Source organism: Mus caroli, chromosome 14 (assembly GCF_900094665.2).
Source record: "Mus caroli chromosome 14, CAROLI_EIJ_v1.1, whole genome shotgun sequence".
In the NCBI taxonomy this organism is placed as follows: Eukaryota; Metazoa; Chordata; class Mammalia; order Rodentia; family Muridae; genus Mus; species Mus caroli.
Genome location: NC_034583.1, coordinates 25420605 through 25438622, shown reverse-complemented (window position 1 = coordinate 25438622; position 18018 = coordinate 25420605). Strand labels below are relative to the sequence as shown.

At 48.1% G+C, this 18018-nt stretch overlaps 1 protein-coding gene across 4 annotated transcripts in view; it reads left to right on the top strand.

The window, feature by feature from the left end:
* The window catches only part of Wdfy4 (WDFY family member 4), a 218847-nt gene that overhangs the window by 66166 nt on the left and 134663 nt on the right, over window positions 1-18018 (top strand). For all 4 annotated transcript variants that reach the window (XM_029469142.1, XM_029469139.1, XM_029469140.1 and 1 more), the window contains exons 14-27: window positions 2212-2426; window positions 3218-3312; window positions 4101-4317; window positions 4757-4833; window positions 5807-6028; window positions 7039-7217; window positions 7473-7704; window positions 8923-9068; window positions 9994-10105; window positions 10566-10756; window positions 12426-12578; window positions 13737-13810; window positions 15501-15662; window positions 16233-16324. In XM_029469142.1, coding sequence (XP_029325002.1) covers window positions 2212-2426; window positions 3218-3312; window positions 4101-4317; window positions 4757-4833; window positions 5807-6028; window positions 7039-7217; window positions 7473-7704; window positions 8923-9068; window positions 9994-10105; window positions 10566-10756; window positions 12426-12578; window positions 13737-13810; window positions 15501-15662; window positions 16233-16324 — 2167 coding nt within the window. The remainder of the gene's footprint in view (window positions 1-2211; window positions 2427-3217; window positions 3313-4100; window positions 4318-4756; window positions 4834-5806; window positions 6029-7038; window positions 7218-7472; window positions 7705-8922; window positions 9069-9993; window positions 10106-10565; window positions 10757-12425; window positions 12579-13736; window positions 13811-15500; window positions 15663-16232; window positions 16325-18018) is intronic.

Genomic DNA, 18018 nt, shown 5'->3' with positions numbered 1-18018 from the left:
CTTCTTCTTCTTCTTCTTCTTCTTCTCCTCTCTCTCTCTCTCTCTCTCTCTCTCTCTCTCTCTCTCTCACACACACACACACGAGACAGGGAAAAAAGGAAGGGAAATTACTGAATGTCATAAGTTTGAGACAGGAGTTACAGGGGCTAGGTAGGTAAGTCTTGAGGTTGACTGTAGGAAATACTTTTTTAAAGATTTAGTAACTAGTGGCAAATAATATAAATACATTTCTTTCCTCATTCAAACCCATGTGCCACAAAATTGCAAGCCAGTGGAGGACCAGTCTTGGTCACTTTTGCCCCTTACTGACAGGGAAATAAACTTGACTGTGTTTGGCACTCAGATGGCTGCACCTGGAAGATGAGGTGGTGAAGCCATTTTGAGCCTGAAACTCAGGCCACCATCGCCTCCTTGCCATGTGGCTCTGAGCAATTACTTTCTCTTGGCTCAGTTTCCTCATGTGTAGAGTAGAGATGGCTATGGCATCATGATCACACAGCGCATCCATGTTGGATGCTGAGGACACATCGTAAATACCCAGGAGTTTCTGATGCCACAGGTAAAATGTGGGCCTTAAAGTAAATATCAGGCCCAGCCTCCCTTCTACCTTTAAGGGAATCCATGAAGAGTCCATGAATAACTGAATCATGTTATTTCATATCCCTCACTGTGCACCGTGGCTTCTCATCCGTATTACCTTTAGTCCATGAATCTCTTAAAAACAGGCAATGTCTGCCTTACCGGTGCAGGGCCTCTTACTCTTGAGGAATGAGTAAGAAAGGCGAGGGAGGTTTCAAGGAAACCTCCATAGAGGGTGATAGCGGCAAATGTCTGTGACTTGGTGAGACGAGATGCCAGTCTTCATGAGAGAGACATTACGGTTGACCTTTGTATCAGCATATCCCATGGGTTGGGAACAGTAGGAAATGGGTGGCCCTTGCTTCTTGTCATTATTCCCAATAGAGCAGAACCTTGATAGCACAGCATCAGCATTGTACTGAATGTCCTAAGTAGCCTAACAATGACTTAAAGCGTGCAGGATGACGTTAGGGGCTAAGTGGAAACACCATGGCATTTTTTTTTTTTGTAAAAGACTGTGTGGAAATTTTTTATGTAGAGGAAAAAAGGGATGGCAGTGGTGAGGGGGAAAGGGCTAAGTCCTTGCTGGTATCTAGCTTCAGAGCCTAGAGGATGCTGTCCACATAAGATACGTTGTGGCATGTGTGTGTGTACAATTGCGGATGTGCATGTGCGTATATGCATGCCTGTGTACATTTAGGGGTGTGTGTGTGTGTGTTTGTGTGTGTGTGTGGCACAGTGAGCTTAGGACTAAGAGAAGGCCATAGGAGATGCCAGGGTTGGGGATGGTGTGTGGAGGCAGATGCCTCAGTGTGGACCTGATGACTAGCTGCCCTGTCAGCCTTCAGGATGGCTTGAAAGAGGACAGTGACAGTTTCTGCCAGAGCTAGTAGTGTTGTCCCTGTTGCTGCCTCTGCCTCTTGGTCTCTGTCTCTGTCACCATCTTTGTCTCTCTGTGTTTCTATCTCTGTCTCTCTGTTTCTCCATCTCTGTCTCTCGGTCTCTGTCTCTGTTTCTCTGTTTCCCCATCTTTCTCTTCGTCTCTTTGTCTTTGTCTCTCTGTGGTGTGTGTGTGTGTGTGTGTGTGTGTGTGTGTATCTGTTGTGTGTGTTGACTCTTTCTGGCTCATTCATCTAGATGGCTCCTACCTTTTGTACACAGGGCTACAAACTAAGATATAGAAATCCAACGAGTCAATCCAGTGAGCTTGGGGAATGTCAACTGCCTCTCTCCAGAACCAGTGGCTTCCTGATAGAAGGCCATAAATCTGTATGACTAGACTTTCCCACCCTACATAGAAGCTTTAGGTCTTGATCTTGATATGAGATTTTTAGATTTTTCAGTGTTAGCGACCAATTCAGAAAGTGTCCCCAGTTTAAATGGTTCCAACATCACATTTCTGAGGGTGACGCTGACTCCCACCTGTCGCTGTGCAGCCCATATTCTGAGTTCGTGGCTGCCCCCCAGTAACTGGCCTTACCTGGCCGGTCATCGCAGGTGAGGCTAGCATTCAGAAGAACAGCTGAGACAGGTGCTGTACAAGTGCCTGTGGTGGGCACAGGTGGCCTCACGAAGCCACCCAGAGGACATTCTGCTCGCCCAGACTTACAGCTTGCTTTGGTTGCCTCTCAGCTTTCTGAGGAGATCCAGTGCTCTGTGGCCCGCCACCTCTTGTCCCTGGTGAAATCGGAGAAGAACCGCCAGGTCATGTGTGAGGCGGGGATGCTCCGGACACTCATGACGTTTTGCCCCAGGACCCTCAGCACTGGTGGCAGTGACCTGCACTCGATTCTCATCAGGATCTTTGAAAAGCTTGGATCCCAAGCCATAGAGCCAGATGTGCTAAGGTACTGCATGCACTAAGCATTAAACACCACAGGCAGGATAAAAGATGTACCGGGGACAACTGAGTCTACAGGGGCAGGCCACCCCATTCCCCCCTCCTCCATTCCAGCACCAGATGCATATGTACACAGAACAGACATAGCCTCATCTGGGATGCTCTGGGGAATGGAGGGCTCAAGGATATGATGCTGGAGCTTAGCCCTGAGCTAAGCCCTGGATCCAGAGGACTGCAAAGAGCTGGGCTTGTGCGGGCAGTGGCTAAAGAAGCATGGAGGGAAGCAGAGGCAGGAGAGGAGTCCACTGAATCCTGCGCACAGGAAGAATAGAAAGGACTCAGGAGAAGGGACAAGAATGCAGAGGAGAGACATGTACCATGCAAGAGAGGTTGAGTCTGTCAAAACCCTTCCTGCCCTGGAGCAAGGCTTAGAGGATGGCTCATGTTCACACTCGCCGGTCTGCTATTTAGGAGGAAGCAGAGGACAGCCCCTCCAGCCAGCAGGTCTGGGACCCAGGGGCTGGAGCAACCTCTCTCAGTCATTCTCAGCCCTGCCAGATCAGGCCACCAAGCTATGCATACAGAAAATCTCTTTAGAAAGCTGTGAACAGTGTGTAGCTTGAAGGTCCCAGCTTCATTAACTCTGAGCTGGAGAAAAAGGCAGGGGCACAGTTTCTACGTGACTTTTGGAAAGTATGTAAGTGGAGCCATGAACCCTGGATGTCTAGGGAAGTGGTCTGGAAGAGCTTGCCTGCAACATATCTTTATTTGCCTCTCTTGATGTTATGGTGTTTATAGACAGTTCCTAGGCCTTGGAATTCGCCCACCTCGGTCAGCTGCCGTCAAAAGCCTCCATTTACCTCCTGGGCATGAAGACAATCCTGGGTGCTCAGGTGAGGAGAAAGAACAGGGCAGGTTGTGGGCTGAAGAGTTAACTGTTTTGTTGTTGTTGTTCCTGGTGGGTGATTGTTCATAAGACAGAAAAATGAGCGGATTTCAAAGGCGTGTTGTCCTGCTGCTCAGTCGTGGAGATAGGGGTATACATAGGGGTGGGCGCCCTAGACAAAGATCTGGTGAGCATCTGTCTGGCCCTTTATATCCAAGATCACAAAGCAATGGTTCTGTTTCCTTTACAACCCAGGGGTACCAGGTACTGTACTGGGCAGAGCTGGTCAGCAAATGTATTTTAAAGGTGGGACCAGAGCCTCCGTCTTCTTGTAAAGTCCACAGCTTAGGAGCAATGTGAATCACTGAGAGAGAAAGCACTGGATAATGCCCAGAGTCAAAAAGGACTGTATAATCACCCTGAATGCAAGACCAAACTGAGCACCAAGTTAAGCAAAGGCCAGCTGAAAGGCAAGGATAGGGAGCTGGGCTTGGAGCTGTCAGCCAGAGGCAGGCTGACATGGAGGACACCGCTCAAGTCAATGTGGAGCTTGTAAGGAGTGCTAGCTGGGCCAGCAAACCCAATAGCAGCTTTAGGTGCTTTGTCACTTAGACCTGGTTGTTGCCACCACTCCATGGTATCTAAACCAGCAGAGTCCAGGCTGGTGGTCCATGTGTGCCCAGTGGCTTTTACAGGATGCTCCATCAGGCTGTGGCAGATACATCTGAGATATTGCAAAAATGGGAGAGAACTGCATCAGGCAAGGACACATCTTTTTCTTGTGTTCTGCCTCAGGATCATGTGCGGCTACAGCTGAGAAACTTACAGATTCCAGACTACGTCCCAGAGGGTCTCAGGCCCTCAGGCCCTCATGGGCCTCCCAAGATTCAGCCACAGCTCTCCAGACAACACTGAGCCTCATTTCCATGACCTCCCCTCGCAACCTGCAGCCTCAGAGGGCGGCCCTGACGCCATCATTTGTGGAATTTGACATGTCTGCAGAAGGTTATGGGTATGGAGACCTCTTGAATATTTGGAAAATAATTTACTAATGTCTTAGTACCTCTAATGATCTATAACACTGGCTACAAAATTGTGGCCTCCACTGGTCTTTGGTGCTCAAGCAGAGATGTGTTTAAGTAGTAGATATCTCTATCTAACAGAGAAGAGCAGAGTGTCTAGATGCTCTGAATGTCTATATGGAGGACTAGAGATGCCTCCTTCCTCACTGTATCTACTCTAGAATGTTCTCCATCTTGTGTGGTCTCCAGTGAGGATTCATTCTCTTGGAGTATCACACCAGCACCAACTGCTTTCTGTTCTTGGAACCTTGTGGCCTAAGATGGCATATTGCCTCTGAAGTAGGATGGAGGACGGAGGTGTTACAGCCCGACAGTTGATGCAAAGGGTTGGCATGCAGCCCACTGACCTGCAATGCTTTACTATTCCAGCTGTCTGTTTACTCCGACCTTGTCTACGGTTATGGGGATCAGCACAGAGCACTCCATCTCTGGAGGGACTGGATCAGGTAAGTATTTCTGCAGATGAGGATCCTTCAGCCTTCTCCATTGCTAATACTCTATTAGAGCAGGTGTTCTACTCATCTTTGCATGGGCTCAAAGCCAGGGACTCAGGTAGCCTTGACAACTATAAGATGCAGTGTCTGAGTGTGAGCCATTCATTGTACAGGAGCCTGGGATAGTCTGAACTGCAGCATCAGATGCTGTCAGCTTTTTCTAGAGAGGAGTGTAAGCTCCTCCATCAGGAGGAGGCAAATCCATGGTACATGGCTTCTGGACATTAGCTTAGAGCCTGGGCAGGCTTTTCAAAGGATGGTACTACACTAGTACACTAGAACACATTAGGCAGGGCAGTGTAAGTTCCCAGAGGTGCCTGAGCCCAGCATCTCCCTATTATCAAAGCCAGGCCCCAGCTTTCAGTGAGAACATGGTTGGTCTACCAATTCAGGACAAACTTCCTTTCTGTGGGTGGTACCAAGTGTGCTAACACGGCTGCTGATACTGGGCTAGTGGGAACAGTGGCCCCATCGGAACTGCAGAGCCTGCTCTGACATAAGAAGACATGAGGTTTCCTTGGACTAGGTTTTTTCTTTACCTTGGATTCAGTTGAGCTGGTGTTCTCACCTCCATGGAGCCCAAAGCCTGACTTTCGATCAGTTGTAGAAGCCCAGCTAATGTGAAGCCTCAGGGACAGCAATGTCTCTGTTCCCTTGGGAAGGCTACAGGGACTGGAGAGGTTTAAAACAATATGGCTCAAGGTCTGCAGGAATACCACAAACTTCCTGTGAGCCTTTTTATCCTGGTATGAATCGTGAGGCGCGTCCTGGCACCAGGTAGAGTTGGCCTGAGTGTGGAGCATGGTGCAGGCCAGATGCAGTGCTGTAGGCAGCCAGCAAGGTGGAGTCAGAGCGGCGGCCTGGGGTCTCAACACACTTCCTTGGCAGGACAGAGTGTCAAGCTCTGCTTCTGTTCTCCCCGCAGGAGCTCCCAGGCCATTCCCTCCGCCTGGAGGTCTCACCTTCTCCTGTTGGTTTCTGATCAGCCGGCAGGCCAATGTCATGGAGGGCCACCCACTGCGCTTCCTAACCCTGGTGCGCCACCTGGCCAGGACAGAGCAGCCCTTTGTCTGCTTCTCCATCAGCCTCTGCATGGATGACCTCTCCTTGGTTGTGTCCACAGAAGAGAAAGAGTTCCAGCCCCTGGGTAAGGCCTTGGGGATTGATCCGAAGCTTGCATGGGCCATTCCTGGGGAGTGGGGCTGAGCCAGATGTTGACATGGATGTACCTGAAAGCCTGGGAACTTCCTGTAGCTTTTCGTCTTTTGAAATTGCACCCTTGGCTTTCATATGTGGTAAAATGTCTGAAATATTTGCAGTGTGCCACTGTGATCTGGGCCCTGTATGGCTCTAAAATGCATGCTCACTGGCTTTCGAGAATACTAGTTCTGCCCGGATAGGAGGAAGACTGCTGGAACTTAGGGTTTGCCTCACTGGAACACAAGCTACATCATCAGAGCAAGGTCTAGGAAGGATAGGCTCAACTTAGTTGGAGCTGAAGTGGCCCTAGACCTGTCCACGAATAACCCAAATCCACAGGGCTCACAGGCATTCTGTACGGCAGGTTGCTAACTCTGAGTGCCCCAGGAGCCTGATGCTGGCTCTGCCCTTAAAACTTCAACATATTCTCAAGCTCACTTGCCTAATGACTAAGCCTAGATCTCAGCCATCACTCCTAGGCCAAGGCTAAGAGTCACTGCCTCGCAGCTAAGCATATGGAAGGCCCTGAGAATGGCCACATTCTTGGCACACAGCCAGACTGCTTGAGTCCTCCTTCTCAGGTCACCTAACACAAAGACTGTCACCCTGGTACTCAGTGGACAGTGCTTGGCCGAAGGCTGCTGGAGCTGACCTTGAGTTGTTGGATTAAGCTCTCTGCCTGGGGGTAATAAGTGGGAGTAATGGCAGCACCTTATCTTGCAGGACAGTGGGCTTGTTAAATGAGGTAATGCTTGTAGCTGTGCTTAACTAGTCCAAACTCAGCAAGTGATGGGGACAGTTTTTTTTTTTTTTTTAAGTGAAAGTAAGTGTCTGGTCTATAGCTCCACAGGATATAAGGTCCACACAGGCTGACCAGGAATCTCTCCATCTCTAGTGCCCTTGGGTCTGTGTTGCATGACGCATCATGTGACATCCAGTGTTTGTTCTCTTCTGCAGATGTCATGGAGCCTGAGGATGAGGCAGAGCCCTCTGCAGGCCGCCAGCTCCAGGTCAGGTGCAGCCAGCTGCTGACGTGTGGTCAGTGGTATCACCTGGCTGTGGTGGTCAGCAAAGAAATGAAGAGGAACTGCAGTGTTACCATGTACCTGGATGGGCAAGCCATTGGTTCAGCCAAGGTCAATGTCAGGGCTGAGATGTTGCCTTCATAGGATCTGCTAGTTAATCGTTTGCCCATTTTTCTTGTTTTATATGTGAGTGTGTGTGTGTGTGCTTGCATGCTTATGTATGTTTATGCGTGTGTATCTTTACAACATTTTAGATAAAATTGATTTTAGTGAGAGTGACATGGCTCATGACGCTGTATCACTAACTATTACTTCCATCACTTCTGGGGCTAAGTGACTCTCCCTCCCTCTGACCTGTTTGAACAGATGTTGTATATTCAGGCCTTACCGGGGTCTTTTCTTTCAATGGATCCCTCATCATTTGTGGATGTTTATGGCTATATTGGGACCCCCAGAGTTTGGAAACAGAAATCATCCCTAACCTGGCGTCTCGGGCCTGCGTACCTCTTTGAAGAAGACATATCAGCGGATACTCTAGCACTTATTATCAAACTCGGCCCGAGGTACTGTGGTAACTTTCAAGCTGTGCACCTTCAAGGTATGGTGTGCTTTGATTTATAATGATTCTGCCAGTATTAGTTTTTAAGTGGGCACCCAGTTATTTATAGCATATTTATAAGGAATAAACTCAGCACAGGTCAATCATGAGGGAAGGCCTTTGTAATTGGATCATTATATATTTACAACCCAAGAGAAACTGTCATAGAAGAGGAAATGACAATATCCTTTAGATTTCGACTCTACAGCACCTAATGGAGGAGGGTCGGTGAGCAATGCCATCAGCAAAGAAAGGGAGGGGATTGAGATAAATAAGTTACATTCCTTTTAATGAAGACGCTTTTTAACTAAAGTATACCGTTGTCTTCAATTATTAAACAGGCAGACAGCAGCCCCATTTTCTTTATTGATTGTTGGCTGTTCAAGCAAGGAGCTTGCTCTCTGAGCTCTGCCAGGTCTAGCGGGTCAGTTCCCATCTGGAAAGAAAGACAAATGCATCGGAGTGAAGGCCTTGTGTGTGGCCAAGGGCGATTGAGTGCTGCTGAGTGCTTGAGTTTCCAGGACCAGGTCCTGTGCGAACTTCATTTCCTGCGGCAAATGGCATTGACCAGAGCAGCTGGGTCAGGTCTGGAGTCCGGTGCCCTGACTCTGTAGTTGCACAGTGTTTGTTTAGTAGAGCTTTGCTGCCAGTCCTCTGGGGACCAGAGTGCTAATGCTAACTGGGATGTTCACAGTAGCGGTACAGCTCACAGTAACTCTGTAGCTCATAGGTCTGTCAGCCCCATTCACTTCCTCCTTAAGAAAATGTTACTTAGAAGCTTAGAAGTGAACTGATAGATTTGATAGAGGTTTTTACTCTGGTAGGTCCACACCTGAAACTCCTTTCTTTTCTAGAAGATTCCATCTTGAGAGATTGCTTTAAGTGTATTTGTTGTTGTTTTGGCTTATCTTTTTTAGAATCTCACTGTATAGACTAGGCTGGTCTCAAACTCTCAGAGATCCATTTGCCTCTGCCTCCCAAGCACTGGAATTAAAGGTGTTCACTACCACACCTGGTCCTGCCCTCATTTTTATATTAAGTATCAGAGAAGCACTGGTGGGGGTAAAACGTATCACACACACAAATATGCAAAATGTAGCGACAGGAAGACATCCTCCAGGGATCATGTTGCTGTGTGGCAGCAGGTATTTCATGGTTGTAGTTAATTTCTTTTTCTGTCTAGAGAGGTTAGAACTGACTAAAAATATGCTGTTGTAGGAGAAGATCCAGATGGCGAAGCCACGCCCCTCATTGCGGAGGAAAGGGTTTCCTTTGGTCTTTATGTACCCAGCTCTTCTATCACGAGCATAATGAACATCAGAAACACCTACAATGAGGTGGACAGCCGCCTGATCGCCAAGGAGGTACAGTTTCCTCCAACCTCCACCCCATTCTTCCCCAAGGCAAACATCACCGTGTGCCTTTCTTCGGCTTCCAGGGCTCCAGGAACTATCCTGTGCTTGCTCATTTGTGGATGGACAGATACATGCACACCACACGTCTCTCTTCATTTGCTTGGACACTGCCTGCTCCCACACCAGGACCAAAGCTTTTCTTTTAAAGTTGCTTAAAGAGGAATATGTGTCCTCTTCCTGGTGAAGAGCTCTGAATACTTTTCAATATCATTTTGATTTTGGAAACTCTACTACTGACCTCTGCTTTGGACTCCACTGTTCAACCAACTCTGAAAAGTGGCCGAGTGGCTGTAACTTTGTTTTTAAAGTGGCCTTACAGAATAACAAGCAAATGCTTGTGCAAAGAGATTCACCATTTTCTAATTCTTGCATAAATATCTCTTTTGAGTTGAGTGCAGAACTCTTCATTTTCATGAGCAGAGGCCCAGGGGTCAGAATTGAGGCCCTTACATGCACCAATGTTGTGTCTTCTTAACATATCCTGATAAAGGAAGGCAGACTTCCTTTCCTACTGGGTCTCTGGAATAAGTAGTGGAAGCTGGGTCTCGCAGAGCCTGGACAGAGAAGGTCTGGCACTAGTGTTTCACGGTTGCTGTCACTGGGCTTCTCCTACCCCATGGCTTCCTCTTGGGGAGCAAGAGTGGAATGCAGATTGTGTGTTTACAGCTGACTCCTGGGCAATTGGGCCACAGTGAGGAAGTGGAACGGTGATCCTACACATTAGCTTCTGCCCCCAATGCTGTCTCATCCACTAATTGTGACATGTAGAATGCCCCCAGCCTTGGGACTCTGGATGTCTGTCCTCTAGAGGCTCCTGAACAGCATCCTTCTTTCCCAGGGATTTTGTAGCACTAATTGCTGTCATTTCCTCTAGATGAATATTTCCTCCCGTGACAATGCCACACCTGTGTTCTTGCTGAGAAACTGTGCTGGGCACCTCTCAGGGCCTCTGCGGACTCTCGGGGCTGTTGCTGTGGGCCAGTTAGGTGGGTCAAGCACTAGACTCCGATTTGCTTTGGGGAGGAGGGCTTGTGCATTCTAGCCCTCTGGGGGTGAGAGACAAGATGGATTGTACTGGGGAGGTCTTGTGAGAAGGGCCGGACTGAGAACAAGCCCAGCCTGAGAGTGACCAAAGAGTACAGCTCAGTCAGTTTACTGCTTCTGGCTGATGAGCTCAACTACTGACCACACGGGTACCCCTGCACCACAGGAGCCTGCTGCTGGAGCTCAGTGTGGCCTGTGAGCAGGACCCATGGTTGTATTGTCTGAGTGAAAACAGCAGACCTATTGCCAAGACTTCTGGAGATCCAGTCTCTCTTTCTAGCCTATCCTGTTGCATGAGATCTCTCTGGCTGTACATGGGCATAGATACAGGCAGCTGCCAGGAGTGCTGTATCACAGTACTGCTGGGACATACTGATGACATGTTTTCTTTGGCTCCCTCAGGGGTAAGGGTGTTCCATTCCAGCCCTGCTGCCAGCAGCCTGGACTACATTGGAGGACCTGCCATCCTCCTAGGCCTCATCTCCCTGGCAACAGATGACCACACCATGTATGCAGCTATGAAAGTCCTGCACTCGGTCTTGACCAGCAATGCCATGTGTGATTACCTGATGCAGCACAACTGTGGGTACCAGGTAATCCTGCCCTCCTGGCTGACCCTGCAGCTTCCCAAAGAGGTGCCATCCCCAGTATATGCTTCTTTTGCCCCAGTAGGTCGGAAGTGACTTCTGGGAAAGAGTGTCCCAGCAAGCCTTACGTTCCCCATGACCTTGATCACCCCAGATGGAGACTGTTGAGTGACTCATTGACAGACATGCTGCTGCCTACAGTTCATCGCAGAGGAGGGCCTGGTGACAGTCAGCTGCAAGGAGCTCTGTCTAGACCAGATTGCTTATCAGTCTGCTGCTGTAGCATTCTCCTTGATGATTCCAGAATCATTTAGGATTGACCCATTCTGCCTCCCTCACAGGGGATGAGAGTCTGTATTATAGACCCAGGCTGGTTTGAAATCCTGCCTCATCTTCTACCTTGTTATTCAACCTTTGAAAGAATGATTTACATCTGCTCAGTCTCCGCACCTGAAGAGCTGGACTTTCATCCCTCTTGTCTCTTGGCTTATAATGAGGATGGAAGGACTTCATACAATTGATGGGGCTCAGATTCTAAGCCTGACTAGGAGCCAGTGCTCAGTTAACATTAGCTGCTTTGAGTTCTTAACCTCCTTGTGACAGTTCTCTTGTGTACAGAACAGGATGACTAGTCGACATGCAGATAGGGATGACTGTGTGAATTGTGTGTATGCAGGGAACTTAGAAGAGTGTCCACTCACAAAAGTTGCTGCAGATGTGCTTATAGCCTTGCCACGGCTATCTGCAATAGATGAGATCAGATCTTGCCCTCCAGTAACTTCCTGCCTGGTCGGGCCATGGCTTTGAGAGGAACCACAGGAAGAAGGGCCAGCTCTTAGGTCTTAGTTGGGGGAAAAAGGAGGTCAGATTGCAGATGTGTCAAAAAAAAAAAGTGACCAGAACGGGGTGAAAAGATGTCACACATTTGCTGATCACAAGCATCGCTTTCAGAGGGCATGCTGGAAGACCAACAGGAGTGTCTTGGGAGAACAGGGACAGAAAAGTAGACTTTGTCAGAATCAGAAATAGGAAATAGGATTGTGTACATCGTGATCTGAGTCCCAAAGGGATGGGTGACAGCTCAGATGTCAGCAGGGGGCTGGGTAGCCTGGGTATTTATATCTCTAAGGTCAGGAGGGCGCAAAGCTTTCTGGGAAGCATCTTTCTCAGCTCTGAGATGCATTTTCAGAAACAAGAGTCTTGGTCCCAGCGTCTCCATCCTAGAGTGGATGCTGCCCGTGCTCACCTTAGGGCAGGATAGAATGACACAGCCTGACCTGAGGCTGTGTGATCTGGGTATGGACCTGTGGTGGCTTCCTGACAGTGCTGCAGCACTGAGGAGAGGCTGCAGTGATGTAGACCCAGTAAGAGAAGAGGAAAGCACAGAGACATGAGGTGTGAGGTAACATCTCGTAAGCCCAGTAAAACAGGCACAGAAAATGAAGGGGCACAGATACTGGTGTGGGTGTCGCTTGTGAGAACATAAAATGAAGGATGGCAGTTCCAGAGAGTAGGGGGTGTGGTCTGAGAACATGGGGTGTGGTCTGAGAGCAAGGGGTGTGGTCTGAGAACAGGGGTGTGGTCTGAGAGCAGGGGCCTTTTGGAACTAACAGTACAGGAGAAAAGAGGGCTGGAGACACATCTAGGAATCCCACTGTGCATGTCACCTTTCCAGATCTTAGCCTTTCTCCTGCGGAAGAAGACATCCTTTCTAAACCACCGCATTTTCCAGTTGATCCTCTCAGTGGCTGGCACAGCGGAGCTGGGTTTCAGGCCGTCTGCTGTCACTAACATGTGTATCTTCCAGCATGTGCTCTGCAATTTTGAGGTAAAGCAGAGACTGGCCCCTAGGCCTTTGGGAATATGTGTGTAAGAGAGTAAAACACAATAATACTGGTGTTTCACCTTCTTTCTTAGTCTTATTAAGACCGGGATGGGGGGTGGGGAGGGAGAATCACAATAGCTTTGGAGCACAGAAACCTGGGTTTACAGTTCAGCCCTGCTGTCTCTGATGTGTATAGCCTTAGGGTGTGTCTTGATCACTCTGATCCTCCTTATTCTTTTGAGATAGTCTTGGTAGATAACCCAGGCTGGCTTTGAACTCATGCTCTAAGAAGATCCTGCCTCAGCCCGTTTAGTGCTGAGTTTCCAAGCTATGCCCTGATCCATTACACTTATTTGTGAAACTGACATTATTTCTTCTTTGCAAGCTGTCATAGGGGTTAAAGACATATATATATATATATATATATATATATATATATATATATATATATATACATATACACACACACACCTCACACACATATACACATGTATATGTCTATATGTGATACACACACAAACACACACACACACACACACACACACAGAGAGAGAGAGAGAGAGAGAGAGAGAGAGAGAGATAGGGAGAGAGTGTCTTGGACAGAATCCTGAACCTGTGAAGAACCATCTATGTATAAGAATTAAAGATAATATCCTGATCCCTTTGGATGGTGTTTGCTGTTCCCAGTGTTCTTTTAAAGAATGACCTGAGAGGGAGAGATGGGGACACTGGCCAAATGGAAGGATCAACAGATCTCTGGATGTACCAACCCATTCCATTTACTGGGCATCATTTACTGGGTGCCTACAGCACCCAGGTATTGACCATGTCCTGGAGATTCAATGATGTTCAAGATCCAGGCCCTCATTAACTCCAGAAGGGCCAAAAGGACAGTTTGTCATCTCCTGTCAGTGCTGCAGAGAGGCAGACATAGGGACCAGGAGTTCTGGGATATGATTACAAAGTTCAAATGGAGAAAGCCTTGGCAAATAGAGGGCACATTGCAAATGATCCAGCTTGTGCGCAGCCCTGCGAGAGATGTTTGAGATTCTCTTTAGAGATGCTCTCTTTGTCTGCTAATTGTCAGATGCTAGTCTTAGACTTAGTGGACCTCGTGACACACATGACTTGGCCTTAACCCATGTCTGTTCTGTCTTCCAGCTCTGGACAAACACTGCAGACAACCTGGAGCTCACTCTCTTTTCTCATCTCCTGGAGATCCTGCAGTCACCAAGGTTGGCTGGGTTTCAATAGCTGGGGCTTAGAACTAACGTCTTCAAACAAAGGATAGGGGTTAAAGGGTCCAGAGAACTAGTGGTTTTATCTACTAGTTCCCAGAATGCTGGTCACCACTCACCCCTGTGGGGCAGTTGGATAGCTCTTTGTCCTTTGACAAACTTGAACCTCAGTGGTATAGGTGCTGGGAAATCAGAGGTCTGTAGCCTCAAGGACTAGTCCAAAATTAGGTCACCTGGAGCTCAGCAAGTGACAAATATAGCCTGCAGAAGAGATGTCGGCTGTAGGTCCTAACTTGTTTTCTGTACATTGTTTCTCTAATTGACCTCTCCGAGTGATTTGAACCATTCACTTGGAGTTGAAAATGGACATAAAAGCCCCAAATTTTTAATGAAGGAAGAATGCATGGAGGAGTAGGGATGGAAGAAGAGGGGGCTGGAGGAAGGCACTTAAGAGCTTCCTAAGTGTGTGTAAGTGAAGGATGCTGAGGTACCACATGAGTACCCCCTCTTCCTTCTCTGCCTTGTTTTAGCCTGTACTGCTCCCCTTGGACAGGCATTCTTCTGTGACAGCTGGGTGGCCTGGGGACACCTCCCTGGATCTTTGTCCCAGCTGGGCACCCTTCATGGGCTTTACACCATACTCCTAGGACAGAGTTGAGTCCTCCTGGACCACTGTGGTCCCATGGCCTCGTGGTCACCATGTCCCGTGGCCAGGTCAAGAGCATGGCTTTTCCTCTCTAGAGGCTAAGGAGTTTACTCCAGACATAAAGGGCTGTGAGCAGAGAAAGAAAGTGGCAGAGCCCTGAGCTCTCCCCTTGCTTGCTCTCCTAGTAACTGCTAATGCTTCCTTGTTTTGGATGCACATGTAAATAGACTTCATCAAGGCTTTTATTGACTATCCACGTAGGTGGCCCTAGCTTTTGGGTGGAAGGTCATAGGTCTTTTCCTGTCACATAGTCCTGTGATCTAAGACCACCTTGTATCTGTCCCATTAGTATATGGGGTGTGGAACTTTGCAGAACTGAACATGCTAGTGTCAACAAGAAAGTTTCAAAGGAGCGATCCCACCCATATCCACCTACCCTCCTTCTGCCAGCTCCACTTTCCGTACCTGTTGTCTAAGCAACAGACATTACTCTCGTGGCTCTTCTCTTTGGAGGAGTCGAACTTACTGGAAATAGGACTGTGATTATCCTGGGGAGGGGGGGGTGTGGGTTCTTGAATTCTTTCTCTCTCCTCTGCTTCTCCACTGAGCTCTCATCCACTTTGTGGTTTGGGGTGGGCAGGAAGATCACACAGGCAGACGGGCGCTATGGGTCTGAGCTGCTTTCGCTGCTTGTTGGGGAGTAATCTTGGGTCATATGTGCGTCTGCTGTCTTTGTTCTGGGTTCTCTGAGGCCAGCATTAGTCCTCCCTGAGGCTCAGAATTCAAGTCAATAACTGGGTTTGTCTTTAAAATCGGTTTCCGGGGATTGGAGGGGACAAGTATCACATGCTCCAGCCGCTCTGACACTTGGCAGACACACACCTGACGGGTGTCTGATGGCATCTTGACAAGTTGCCAGGAGACCACTGGTGTCAGAGGGCCACGGAACAAGCCTAGCTTGGAAAGCCATTTTAGCAGAAACACAGCAGATTTGGTTCATTCCGGTAAAAGCTTTTACTGCCTCTCTCCTGGACTCACCAGGGAAGGACCCAGGAACGCTGAGGTAGCCCACCAAGCACAGCTGCTACCCAAGCTCTTGTTTCTCTTCAATGAGCCGAGTCTGGCTCTGTCCAAGGTCTCCACCATCATTGCCATTCTGGGATGTCAGCTGAAGGGCCACTTCAACATCCAGGACTTACTCAGGTACTTACGCAAGCTCCCCAGGGTGGTAGTGCAGGTGGAAGAGCCTATAACTATTTTGTAAGGGAATATGTTTCCTCCCCCCAACCACTGGCACTTAACATAATTCAAAACGGTGTAGAAATCCGTGGTCAGGAATGAACATCGGGACGAGAGTGCATTTGCTTGATTCTGGGTGGAAGACAGCAGATTTCCCAGGCTCTGGTACTCAGACACCCGTTCCATGCTCAAGACTTCAAGAACATCCACTCTCACAGACATGCTAGCAGCCATAGCCCCTTGTCTACTGCCTGCAGATTTCCCTCAGTGGTCAGGCAGTTCCACATCCCACCCTTTCTTCTTCATTCCTATCTGAAAAATTGACCTGGAAGACCCAGTGTTAATTTCTTTGCTAAATCTTGACAGATTTGGAAGTCTCTAGAAGCACAGTGCTGATCACGGCCAAATCCCATTTCCCCTCAGATTTTCACTAGAAGCCCCACTTCAGTGGATCACGTAGAAAACACTTAGCGCAAACCCCGGCACAGCTGGGACCACTGCCTAAGCACACCCTTCTCATCTTGCTGCACGCAGGGTTGGGCTGTTTGTCATATACACCCTCAAGCCTTCATCAGTGAACGAGAGGCAGATCTGCCTGGATGGAGCCCAGGACCCCTCCAGACTTGGTGAGAGTCCCCTTTCTCAGACATCCGATGGGAGAGTCGGGATGATCCTCAAGACACCCAAAAGCACATATCGGGGACCACTTTGCATGGATATGAGCTGTGGGAAAGAAGGGAGACACTCACAGCTATGATGGACAAACAGTGGCTGAGGAACCTCAAGCTATACAGTTCAAATTACACAATACACCAAACCATATATTCCTGCTTCAAAACCTGCAATGGCTTCTAAGGCTCCCAGGATAGGCAGCCTCTATATGCTAGTCCTGACCTTTCTTGGTTGAACCCTCACTGTCCCCAGTATCAATGAGCCTCAAGCTAACACTCTGAAGTGTTTGTTACAGATTTCATAACCTCTGTGCATGCCGTGAACACATTGTCTCTCCAGGAATGGCATCCTGCCCACAACATTCTCTGCCTTCTCTAATAGCCTAGTCATTTCCAGTCCCACCAGGCTTTATTTCTGAAGTCCACAGGCTTCTCATGATGTAGAGTTTATGATATGTGTTTGGTCCACTCTTTTACCCATGTGAAACAGCTTCCCCATCTTACCCAGTCTCCCTTTGCTAGGAGTGCATAGGGTAGCAGCTACAACCACTTTATTCTTGACCCTTTGGGTCTGTGCTGCCCAAGATGGGACCATTTAAATGTAAAATTTAACTAACTGGAGGCTGGAGAGATGGCTCAGTTGGTAAAGTGCTTGCCACATAAGCTTGGATCTCCAATATCCATATGAAAAGCCAGACACACTAGACAGTTTCTGTGACCCTAGAGCTGGAGAGGCAGAGACCATTTATCTGTAGGGTTCTCCGGTCAACTAGTGTAGCAGAATCAGAGACCTCCAGATTTAGTGAGAGACTCTGTCTCTCAAAGTGGAGAGCAACAGACATTCTGACATCGCCCTCTGTTCTCTATCCACATGTAAACACAAGTGCATGCACACTCTCAAGCATGTTCGTTCATATACACTTACACACATAACAATACAGAAAAACTTAAATAGTTAAAAATTATAATTTTGGATTTTCACATTGGCCATATTTCTAAATATGGCCACAGCATGAGGCTAGTGTCCCCTGCATGGGACAGGGCAGAAGTAAAACAGTCTCACGGTCACAGAATGATTTCTGGGACAGAAATGCTTAGCCCTACCTCTTCTTAGGCCAAGCCTCAAAAATGGAACTTGCTATTCTCTCCTCTCAGAGGACAGAACTGAAAGGTCAGCAAGATCAGGGACTTAATGGGTGATGGGACCAGAATGAAAGAGACCTTCTCACATGGATTTCGTGGTGAAGATTCTACCCACACCTTCTTATTTTTGAGCCAGGGTCTTGCTATGTATCCCTGATTGGTCTTGTACTCCCTGTGTAGACCAGGCTGGCCATGAAGTCACAGAAATTGACTGCCTATGCCTCCTGAGTGCTGAGATGAAAGATGGACATCACCATGCCTGTTATCAGTCTTCAATGTAAATCTCTGTTAAACATTGCTAGTGCGCCCTTTAGAGTTTTTCTGATGCTTCAAGGGTCAAGCTGCTTCTCCTGAAAAATAGTTCTGACCTTATCACTTCAAAGATTGTTTCCCCCAAGAGTAAACACTGAAGCTATCCCCAAGTAAAGGGAAACAGCAGTATTCTGAAGCTCATTTTAAGTCTTGCACAGAAGTCTAGAATTCAATGCCAAGATTTTGAGCCCTAT